Source organism: Gigantopelta aegis, chromosome 9 (genome assembly GCF_016097555.1).
Source record: "Gigantopelta aegis isolate Gae_Host chromosome 9, Gae_host_genome, whole genome shotgun sequence".
In the NCBI taxonomy this organism is placed as follows: domain Eukaryota; kingdom Metazoa; phylum Mollusca; class Gastropoda; order Neomphalida; family Peltospiridae; genus Gigantopelta; species Gigantopelta aegis.
In genome coordinates, this window is record NC_054707.1 from 41,131,847 (window position 1) to 41,144,359 (window position 12,513).

The window sequence follows — 12,513 nt, forward strand, 5'->3', positions numbered from 1 at the left end:
CTCTGACTGCTGAGATTTAACCAATGAAAATAAAAATATAAAATTAAATACTATGAATGAGAGGGTAATTATGTAGTGCAATGTAACGTAAATGTTTTTTTCAACGTAAACAGTGTCAGTGGTATTTAGTGCTTTGCTGTCCTTCAATAAAAATATTCGAACACTATTAGTAATGTTGAATCCGCAAATACTACAGTAGCCATTTAAAGTCGCAGACCCAAGTTTGAGCCCGTGACAATGAACACCAAGTTTATTAGTTAATCTACAAACCTGCATACACATTGAGATAAGACTATAACAGAGAGAAGGTAGTCTGTGATGTTTGAATGGGGAAATACTGTCTAAAATCAACTAGAGCTTGTGTTTTTCAAATTATGGAAAATGTATTTGGGGGCATTACAAAAGCCTGGATGACCAGAATCAATTCAGGTGTACGGAAATGAATATTCTAAATAAGGGAGATTCGGCTAATTGCGGACATCGGCAAAATGCGGACAATCTCAACCATACTGCCTCTACATTCCATTTTCGTACATTAAACATTTCAGTTTATTGTCTGCAAATTGATAATGAGACTACAAATCCATGTTTCTATTTTTATCCCGGTGTCACTTTAAAAACAAAAACAAAACACATTCACAAAAATAGTATCTCACGACACATGCACAATGGCATCGGTCACGTGATATAATTTATTTCTTCAAATGTTTTCACTGGATATGTCTACCAAATTTCGAGTTTCAGAATGAGAGAATACATTTGTGTATTTTAAGAATCTTTTATAATATGATACATATACTTAATTTTAAAAAACCAAAAACAATCATATTAACAATAATAACTGTTTGATAAAATTAACAAAATAAACTTGTCCGCAGTTGAACTACTAAATAAACCACAGTAGTTTAATTGCGGACAACATAATAAGGTAACTGCAGGGATGATCTATTCTAAATAAATATTTGTTTTATATAATAATAAACCCATTTTTATTTCATTTCAATTGTGTTTAAAATAGCAACATTTGGATCATTGCGGTTTGAATGGCACAAGAGACAAAAACTTGGGTTCGGAAAATAACTTTAACCTAATAGAATATAATTACTGTTTTACTTGATTTATTTCTTCAGAAGATGATAAAAGATAATGTTAGAGATTTACTAGTTTAATTATTTATATTTTGTAACAAAATAAATGTTTAAAATGCTGTGGATTAAAAGAAAATTATATCCATTGACCATGTCCACATTTTGGCTCTTCTTACCATTCATATTTTATTATAATTTACGGTAACAAAATAGAATCTACCCAATGGCTGATTGTGATATATAGTGACAGGAAAAACAGCCAATCAAGTTAATTTAAATTTTAGGTAGGCGTTATCGTGTAGTGTTCTGTTTCCATGTGGCAAATACAACGGAAGCCAGAGTGTTCGTAATTACCCGAATCTCTCCTAATAAAATGCAAGTATTTCTAACTTAAATTATTAAAAATGGCTCCAATAGTGAAAAATATGTCGGCAGTTTTAAAAACTAGTGTCTGTCCCTTTAAATATTTAAGGAAAGGAATATTTGTTTAATGACACTGTAGCACACTTTAAACTATGGCTTTTGGTTATTTCGACGTTAGATCAATGGGCTATGTCCCACCTACGTTATATTTTATGTGTTATAGGATAATACTACAAAGATAACATTGACTTATTAATCATCAGCTATTGAATGTCAAACATTTGGTAATACTACAAAGATAACATTGACTTATTAATCATCAGCTATTGAATGTCGAACATTTGGTAATACTACAAAGATAACATTGACTTATTAATCATCAGCTATTGAATGTCAAACATTTGGTAATTATTTTACTCATGGTCTTAGAGAAAACCGGCTACATTTTTCCATTACAAAGAAAGAAATGTTTTATTTAATGCCACACTCAACAAATTTTATTTATGGTTATATGGCGTCAAACATATGGTTAAGGACCATACTGATAATGAGAAAGGAAACCCACTGTCGCCAATTCATGGGCTACTCTTTTCGTTTAGCAGCAAGGGACCTTTTATATGCACCATCCCACAGACAGGGTAGTACATACCACAGCCTTTGATATACCAGTCATGGTGCACTGGCTGGAACAAGAAATAGCCCAATGGGCCCACCGACGGGGATCGATCCCAGTCCGACCACACAGCGAGCGATCGCTGTACCACTGGGCTACGTCCCACCCCTCATTTTACCAATAGAAGCCAACCTTTTAGTTTTCCCCTCAATATTTGGAACAAAAAGGTTGGTATGATGTATAAGCTGACTTAACTTTTATGTAGTGGCAGTGGTGATATTTCAAATAAAACGTAGTTTCTAATAATTTATTTGGAATTGCAGAATAAACAACAACAGTAAGCAGGGCTTCTAGAATTTTTATAAAATCCACTAGCCATGGGATCAGTGATTTTTAAAAATGTACTAGCCACAATTAAAAATTCACTAGCCCTACTTTAAGTTAATATAATTTTACTAAATAATAGTAATAATCGGATATAACACCTAAAGAGGGTGATAGAACTCAAAAACACTAACACTGGGAGATAGGGTGGGGGCAGGATATTCATATTTACAAAATAGACTTAACTGCAACATTTGACCAAAAATAATTCACTAGCCGTCGAGCATGGCAATAATAGTTATTTACTAGCCCAACATTGAATATCACTAGCCATGGGAATGGGGCTACCGTAAACTAGAAGCCCTGCGGTAAGTAAAAATCATTAGTTGTGACCAATTAAATCTGCAATTGAGGACAAAGTATCAGCGGTCATAAATATATTTAATGATTGTTCTGATCATGTGACATATTTGGTGCCAAATACTGGTACTACTTTTCAGTGGCTTTGGCTGGAAATTGTCGAAAATATAAAAATTAAATAAAATTCATTTCGTTTTTCAAATAAAATATACAACTTTTATTGTGTTATCAAACAAAGAAATGGACACTAGTAATTGAGGATGTTAAAAATACTGGTTCAATAACACAACAGTAAGGTTTTGAAGCCTAGAATGACCAATGAGATTTTGTTAATATCATAATTCCGTACGCACCAATATTTTATTGCGTTTTACTAAGACATTTTTGGTCGACTCCATGTATTGGCCAACCCATCTTCTCATGATGGTATTTAGAGGCTTGAAAAGTCAGCTAATACACAGTGATGTATGGTATACATAACTATCAACAACAGTTAATTCTACTGATGTGATAGTTAGTCTCATATAGCCGAGATATCAGTGTAAAATATTAATAAACAAACTTACTTAATTTTCTTCAAATCTCCAATCTGAGCAACTTCAATATCAAATTCATCTGTTTTTCCTTTTTCAAACTTGTTTTTGTTAGTCTTGGATGATTTCAAAGAAATCTTACCTGTAGAGAATGAAATATACAAATTATAAATTATCACAAGTTAACCATTATTAAAGTGATAATAATATTGAAATCCACAGATAAATAAGGCTGTTCGGGATAAACAAAAACTGCTTCTATTTTTTATTTTGTAAGTTTGTTTTTCACTAAAGTACAGGTATTTCAAAGTAATATGCCAAAACAGTAGTCTAGGTGTCCTATGCTCATTAAAACATTTATTATCATCTAAAAACATGGTAAAAAAACAAATAAACAAAAACTAAGACTGCAAAAAAAGTGAGTCACAAGTGGTCTGATTTATAGGAAATAATATTTTTATTGGAAACATTTCCACTCGCACGCCATTTTATTTTTACACAAATGTTGACTGAGATTTTTTCTGGGGACTAGTGTTTGCTAGATGGCTACACTAAACCACTAGTCCATCCATTCACATCATCAAGTGAATGAGTATTCTTTGGACGTCTTCAGCAATTTAAAAGAAGAAACATTTGTGGAATTTATACTCAAAGTAAAGCCAAATGGTTACTGTTTACCTTCACATAAATTAAAATTAGAATTAAAAAATTTGATAAACTCTGTATTCATTCCCACAGGGAACATTTTTTTATACTATGGAATTTACTACAAGTTATTTATTTCTGAACTGATTATTTCTAAATTGCACACAAAAATACTAATTTGTTTTTGTTATTTCCAAAACACTTTTAGTTTTCTTCTTACATTAAACCAAACTGAAATTATTTACAAAAAAAACCCCAGTTTTGTGGGATGATGGGATGGACTATACCAAATTAATATATAGGATTAATATAGAAAGGGATGTTGTTAGAAGTTAAATGTTAACAATTCTATGTAAATGGATGAAAAGCCCCAAACCCTGAAGCATAAGAACAAAGTGTAAAAATCTGATATTGTAATTGTGTCTATTCTAAGATTCTAACTTACCGGTATTGTTGGTTTCACCATACAGATCAACATAAACATTAGCATCAGTAGATGCTCCCCAGGCCTTGCCTGTAGTAACCTTGACATGGTAAGTTGTCAGTGCAGCTGAAACAAACACAAGACGAGATAACAGTTATAATCAATTCTATTTCAGGTAAATTTATTTTATGCTGCCATAAACTTCAGTTATCTTTGATCAGTAAATTACAGAAGTGCCAGGTCTGCAAAATTCTAATTTTACACATTTTCAGTTTCGTGCCCTGTGACCATTGAAACCCATCAGAAACTGGTAATTATTTCTAATGGTTCATGTTAAAGAGTCACAGACTTTGGTTCCATGATTTTGCTGACATGTTACCAGGAACAGTCGTTTTTGTGAAAATTAGAGGCCTGCATTTCATAACCAATTTTTCAAATGTTATAAATTTTTGTTTTTAAAACAAGCATTCTGAGAGTACTGCTAAATCAACACATGTTCCCTACTGGCTGTCTTGCTAATGAATTTTAATTCAAACTCTCTTGTTAGAAACTAAAATATTTATTACCCCATTACCAAGGCATATTATACCTTTCATTTCCAATGCAATTTCATCCCAAACTGCTGTGGAATCTTTCCTGCTTAGCTTCTTCTTTAGCAGTGGATCGGCAGGGACAAGGTCTCGTGCAATTTGACAGTCATCCTTGCTGGTTGACAACCATCGCTGACATGGGAAGAAGTAACTTGAAAAAAAGAAGAAAAAAGAGATATTAAAGCAGAGATAAAAATAGTATTACCATAGACAAAAAAAACCTGACAGGGTCTTAAAACTTAGGGGGTTACGGTTAGTTCTCAAAAAGTAATAGTGAGTTCTTTGAGGTTGATACTTTTTGGAATAATGATAAAATCCAGAATTCCACAATAATCTGGAATGTGGGTTTTTTCCCCCCTCTCTGATAAATTGACAGATCCTAGTTTTAAACATTATTTCATTATTACAGCAGTTTTTAATCATTATTACATGGAAGACATGCCTGTATTCAATTTATTTTTTGAACTAAGTGTTTTAACTAAAGTACAATATAATAATGAAGTCTAGTTACTTTTTCTTGCGTTTCTTATCTTCAACTTCCACTCTGTCCAGGAACCAGTCAGCACCTCCAAGTTTGTTGTCATGACGAATTCTTAGCTTTGTTAATGTGCCAAGATCAACTGCTTTAATGGTGAAACAATCTTCCTAAAAAATAACAGTAGTAATTGATTCATCATTCGATATGTACTGAATCAATGTAAAGTAATATTGGGTTAACAATAGCTATTTGGTGTCTTAGTTACATGTGTGGGGGGAGAGAGAGAGAGACAGAGAGAGACAGAGAACGAGAACGACAGAGACTGAGGCAGAGAGACACACAGAGAGACAGTTATTAAAAAGAAATAGAGAGAGAGAGAGAGAGAGAGAGAGAGAGAGAGAGAGAGAGAGAGAGAGAGAGAGAGAGAGAGAGAGAGAGACAGACAGACAGAGACAGACACAGACAGACAGACACAGAAAGAGACAGAGACAGAGAGACAGAGACCAAAAACAGAGAGAGAGAGAGAGAGAGAGAGAGAGAGAGAGAGAGAGAGAGAGAGAGAGAGAGAGAGAGAGAGAGAGAGAGAGAGAGAGAGAGAGAAAGAATCAATATTTTTTTTAATATTCACTTCCCATAAGCAGGACAGTATGTACCATAGTGCTTGAAATACCAACAATGGGGCACTAGTTAAGATAGGAAAACCCCAAATTCATTAAGGGCAATCAACCCTACAACCAATCCCATCGCAGGTGGAGAGCTCTACCAATGAACTACATCCTGCCCCCATAAATAATATCTCATAAACCTGATTTTTCTCAAACTTGTTCATGTGGCCTGATTTGTCGAGCTGTCTCTCTCCAGAATCTCCTTTCTCTCCGTGTAGTGTCAAGTACACATTGGCATCAGTCCCAGCCCAGTTCACATCTCCCGTGCACACTTTGATGAAATACTCAACCTCTGTTCAAAGTAAAAACACAATAATTAATAAAACGAAATCAATTACAGCAGGGTTCACGTTCAAAGTAAAAACCCAGTATAACAATTAATAAAACAAAATCAGTCCCAGACGAGTTCTTATCTCCTGTATATACTCTGATCAAATAGTACAAACCCAGTAAGACACTTAATAAAACAAAATCCAAAGTCTGCAGCCATTGTATGCCGTTTCCAACTAAGTCTTTTAAGCAACTAAAAGTACATATTAAATACATTTTCTTGTTTAGAATACCAGAATATCGCATGCAGAGTGATAGTACCTGGCAGAACATTTCTGCGGCGATTGATTAATCTAACTTGTAAGATTTACAATCCAGGTCACCATATTCGGCTATCCAAAGAGGCGAAATTAGATCTGAAGGTGTGGACAATGTTCATTGAACATTTCAATGGGACTACTATGTTTTTGCCAAATAGTTGGGAGTCGTCAGAACAACTACAAATGTATACAGACGCTAGTAATGTGGGGTATGGCTATATGGTTATATGGTTATATGGTTATATGGTCAGTGGGATAAACATATGTTGTAACACCATATTAACATCAAGGAATTATTTCCAATTGTTCTATCTTTGGAGCACTGGGGACAGCAACTGGGTAATAAATCAGTTTTGTTCTTTTCTGATAATAATACAGTGGTAGCTATAATAAATAAACAAACATCGCCCAGTACCATAATGATGGGTCTTGTCAGGAGATTGGTATTAGCAGCCTTGAGATTCAATATTCATTTTAGAGCCAAACATATACCAGGAAAACTAAATGTACTGGCTGATTACCTGTCTCGTTTACAGGTGGCATACTTTCACCAAGCAGCCCCACAGATGGACAGAATTCCAACCACAGTTCCACAGCAGTTATTGCGCATTTAAACGAGACAGTCCTTCGACTCATTGATGCAGCACTAACTGATAAGTCTAAACAGTTATATCGTAGAGCATTCAGTTTGCTACAACAATTCATACACACAACGTTGCATATGCAGTGCTCCATGCCAATTAGTGTACATACAGTGGCATTATTCATTGCCCACATGGTGGACATTGGCTTTGCTAGTTCAACCATCACAACTTATATGTCAGCTATAGGATATATACATAAGTTGGGGGCCTTTAAAGATCCCACACAGTTTTTCATTATTCGGAAAATGCTAGCAGGATTAAAGAAAATAAATAAAAGACAAGATTTCAGGTGCCCACTGACAAAACATATATTGTATCAAATTATAAATGCTCTGGATGAAGTTTGTCCAACAAGATACAACAAACTTATGTTCCGGTCAATGTTTTTACTTGCTTTTCATGCATTTTTGCGCATTGGGGAAATCACCTACAGTGGAAACAGTAGGAATATTCTACAGACAAAGAATGTGCAATTCTTCAAAAAGGGTTTGCAAAATCCTTCCAGAGTGGAGATAAGTTTTCACTCTTTCAAGGGTTATTATCACACTGCCCCAATTACCCTATCTCTTAATGCTCAAGCGATAGGGGAATTTTGCCCAGTACATACTTTATACAGGTATCTACATCTTCGAGGTTCTTCTCCAGGTTGTATTTTTGTATTCCCGGGAGGATCTACGGTTTCTTACAGATATTTTTGCAATATATTGAAAAATGCATTGCTTGCAGCAGGATATAGGACCGAACATTACAAAAGTCACAGTTTTAGAATAGGTGCTGCTAGCACCGCTGCTAGTCAAGGGGTATCAGAGGCAGAGATACAAGCTATGGGCAGGTGGAATTCTAACGCGTTTAAGCAATATATTAGAATCCCATCTTTCGAATTATGGTGAATTACAGTTTACACTACTATCATACAGGCAGTGGCATCGGATGCATGGCATTCTTGTGGCTTACTGTATGGAAATCCTACTTTTACTGAGTTGAATGCATGGGATTTTCTTACTTTAATAGCTAAAACTAACTTACTGCGTCGAATGCATGGCATTCTCGTAGCTTCTTACATAAAAATAAAAATGTGTTGATAAAACATGCATTCTCACACCTCAATACCAAAAAATGCGTCGGATGCATGGCATTCTCGTAGATTATTGTAAAAGGGAACGTGTGTATTTGAAGGTTCCTGTGAATCAACCCTAGCTTGTATGTACTTACTATTTTTAATAGCTTTAATAAACCCAGTGCTGTCGTGGATCATTGTATCGGGGTTTTTTTCTGATGGGTGTTTCAATTCAGGTTAGGCTGATATGGCCTTTTAAGTCAGTCAAACTGCTGTGGGGGGGGGGGGGGGGGGGTTGCTAGTTTCAGCTATTGCCGGCTGGCAGTAGCTTATCTAGCAAGGTGGCGGATTTCCCCCACCTACAACAGTGCTTTTCGCATTTATTATGTAATGTTACTATGTCATTTCACTTTCCTGAACACCTACTTTTGTCAGGTGTTTACTATTACATAATGTGATGTGATGTTGTAATTTTATGTCGTTTTTAATAAAACGGCCATTTCAATCTAACCTGGTTTACTGGTTGTTTTTACCTAATGTTCTACAGTTCAGTTAGTTTTATTACAAGTAGCTTGTAATTTATCTGATATAATCCGGACTTCGTAAATCAACAATTAAATACAACTGTTTTTAATTGTATTTAAGAGGTCGGTTATAATCATAAACATATGTCTTTGTATGCCATTTAGCAGGGCGCAAAAGGACTGCGTAAGGAAGATCACGTTGGCTAATTAAATAGCCTCGCGTCGTGACGTCACTTAACAACAGCGTCAGTTTCAAATAATTTCGTACAGGTAAGACGCAATTGTTATTTTTAATTTCCCTCCACCTTCCCCGTGTCTTGCCACCATTATGAAAATGATATCTTGTTAAGAACGATTAATAACAATGGCTTCTAATTTATGTTATATATTGACATATGTTTTTGATTTGTTTATAATTAACACACGGGATATCTTGTACATCAGATGTTTAATGTAACACATTTTTGTTATATACATTAAATGTTTTCATATTGATACGTTCAAGAACAATTGACATTTCTTCATATACTTTTATGTAGATTTAACAGATGGGCGGATTTCCCCCACCTACAACAGTGCTTTTCGCATTTATTATGTAATGTTACTATGTCATTTCACTTTCCTGAACACCTACTTTTGTCAGGTGTTTACTATTACATAATGTGATGTGATGTTATAATTTTATGTCGTTTTTAATAAAACGGCCATTTCAATCTAACCTGGTTTACTGGTTGTTTTTACCTAATGTTCTACAGTTCAGTTAGTTTTATTACAAGTAGCTTGTAATTTATCTGATATAATCCGGACTTCGTAAATACATTTTCTTGTTTAGAATACCAGTGTCTTTATATCCAATGTATTTGTGATTGTGTAATAATGTCTCTAGCACTTACTTTTATTTTATTTTGTAATATATATATATTTTTCTTATGTAAGGAATTATTGGAAGGTAAAATTTGGTATGAGCTTCAATAAACATTAGGACAACACCAAACACCTTGTTTATACAAACACTGATATTCTAAACAAGAAAAACTATTTAAAATGTAATTTTAGCCATCAAGAAGGTTATGTTGGTCCAGTGTTCTCGCTGCTCCATTTAAGCGGGGCGACCCGCCCTGCTATTGCATTTTGCCGCCCTCCTTTCATGTTCTCCGCCCTCCTTTATTTTCCAGCACCCTACTATATTTTCCAGCACCTATCTCCACTATTTCCAAATGCACACTTTTTTCCACATAAAAACCCCAAAACGATCAGTCTGCACACTGGACATCAAAGGAAACAAGCTGCGTTGTGTATGAAAAAGCAACTGACGAAACATTTACGACAGTTACCGTAACGTAATTTAATAGTATTTTTAACAGCCTCTATTCTGTCCCATACCTGTATCCATTTGTATGTTTAATACACACAATAAAAGTTATATTTTATTTGAGCAATGAAAACATTTTTATTTTTTATGGATTCGGCAATCTCCGACTGAAAATCCCCCGACTTATTTGGCACCAAATTTGTCACGTGATCAGAATGGTCACTCTATCTTTTGTTTCCACTAACTGTCGTCTGATATTTTGTCCTCGGTTACAGATATAATTGATTGTAACTGACGATTTTTACTTTCTGTCATTTCTGTCATTATGTGTATTCAGCAGTTCTTATAACATATTGTAAACTTTTCATTTTGGGGGGATATCACCGCTTATAAAATCAATGGAAGTGGTAGTGTTTAGCATTAAAATAATTCATCTTGGGTGCCAAATAATATATACACCGCCACTACAAAAACAAAACTGTTGGCGATAATATTTTATCATAGTGATCGATTCAATCGATGAAGATGGGAATAACAAAAAATGTTTCGACATTAGGGGATCACACACACGTCTTTTTTGTTTTTCGTATATCTTGAAATCTTTATTAAAATAATAATATTAAAACTTTGATCAGTTCAGCAAAACTGGAACTGCCAGTGAATATCAGATCGATAACATCTTCGGTTCAATTAAAAGACGAGCCTGCTTGTATTTCGTATAAATGTTTTGTAATCAAAATAAGAAGTATGTCTTTCCACAAAATCTATCAACACACAACAACATGGTAACCACCAAGCTCTCCCCTCACCCCATTTTTTTCCGCTTTTTGCTTCTTTTTTTTTTTTTTTTTTTTTTTTTAAAGGTGTGGAGCTGCGCGGCCGCCCTCCTTTAATTTTCACCCAGCGAGAACACTGCTGGTCTGAAATATCTTACAATTAAATCAAACTCAGGACAATGTATAAAATAATTGAAAAATAATTCTATAAAAGACTAGTGTTATATCTGTTTACAATACAATATATGAAGTTAATAAAAAATAAGTAATATTAAATGCTGTGTATTTATTGAACACAAATCCAAAATTGATCTCTAAATTATAATTTTGAATTGAATAAAAAGTTTCAAAAACACTAAACTAAGAATATTGAAGTACAATATTTTTCACCGTATCCTCCACATTTGATGGTTAACGTGCCTATCAGACAAGAATTCTGTTGAATTATAATTGGTTTGGTGTGAAAAAACTGTTTACCAATTTACTAATGTTTTTATTATTAATTATAATTTGGCTTCTAAAATTATGATTAATCTAGTTATATTTATCTTTTAAAAGAATTATTTAACAATCTAATTTTAAAGAAAAATTATTTTAAAACATGAATTAATTGAGAACAACTTTATGCCTGATCAGCATGTTATTGTTTTTAAGCCACAATACAACAATTCATTAAGACATGCACACATTATATACAATTCTTTAGTTACCATTAGCTAATTGTTATAATACAAGCTATAATATTAATATTGTATCATAAAAATAACCCAAAATAAGTACTGTAAATAAATATACCAGTCCCAAAATGCCATGCATAACAAATAATTCCAATGTAAATGATAAAAAAATATATATGATAAACAAATATATCTGACAAAAATCAATACTTTTATTGCAACAAATCATGTTACCCATAAAGCAAATCACAAACTTAATGGATTGTATTTTGTTTTCAAGAAAAGCATGCTTAAAAACATCTAAAGCCACATAAGTTGTAACTTCAATTAAAATGTGCTGCGTGTCACTGATAAAGAATTCTGAGAGTACTGCTAATTTAAAAGCATGACGTTCCCTACTGGGCCCCAACAGAGTTTTGTATCTCCTAAATTCAAGGGCCATAACTCTGTGACAAATGGGTAAATTGCCATGAAAGTTAAACTTGATCTGTAACAGTGCATGATAAAGCTATATACAAAATGTCATCTCAATATCTTTAGGCATTGCAAAAACAAAGTCCAGAAAACTAACAGCCATAACAGTGAAAAAATGGGTAAATTGCAATAAAAATCAAACTTGATTTGTAACAGAACATGATAAAGCTATACAAAAAATTTCAGTTCAATTACTTGAGGCATTGCCAAAAACAAATCTGGAAAACTAATTTTCGTATCTCCTAAGTTAAAGGGCCATAATTCTGTCAAAAATGGGTAAATTGCATTGAAAGTCAAACTTGATCTGTAACAGTATGTGATAAAGCAATAAAGGGCATACACAAAATTTTAGCTCAGTATCTTGAGACATTGCCCC

At 33.8% G+C, this 12,513-nt stretch overlaps 1 protein-coding gene across 1 annotated transcript in view; it reads right to left on the reverse strand.

Annotated features, from left to right (window-relative positions):
• LOC121380574 (lipoxygenase homology domain-containing protein 1-like) overlaps positions 1 to 12,513 on the reverse strand; it is a 114,328-nt gene that overhangs the window by 36,415 nt on the left and 65,400 nt on the right. The window contains exons 22-26 of the mRNA XM_041509452.1: positions 6,224 to 6,375; positions 5,452 to 5,585; positions 4,940 to 5,091; positions 4,372 to 4,476; positions 3,315 to 3,423 (exon numbers count right to left, since the gene is read on the reverse strand). Coding sequence (XP_041365386.1) covers positions 3,315 to 3,423; positions 4,372 to 4,476; positions 4,940 to 5,091; positions 5,452 to 5,585; positions 6,224 to 6,375 — 652 coding nt within the window. The remainder of the gene's footprint in view (positions 1 to 3,314; positions 3,424 to 4,371; positions 4,477 to 4,939; positions 5,092 to 5,451; positions 5,586 to 6,223; positions 6,376 to 12,513) is intronic.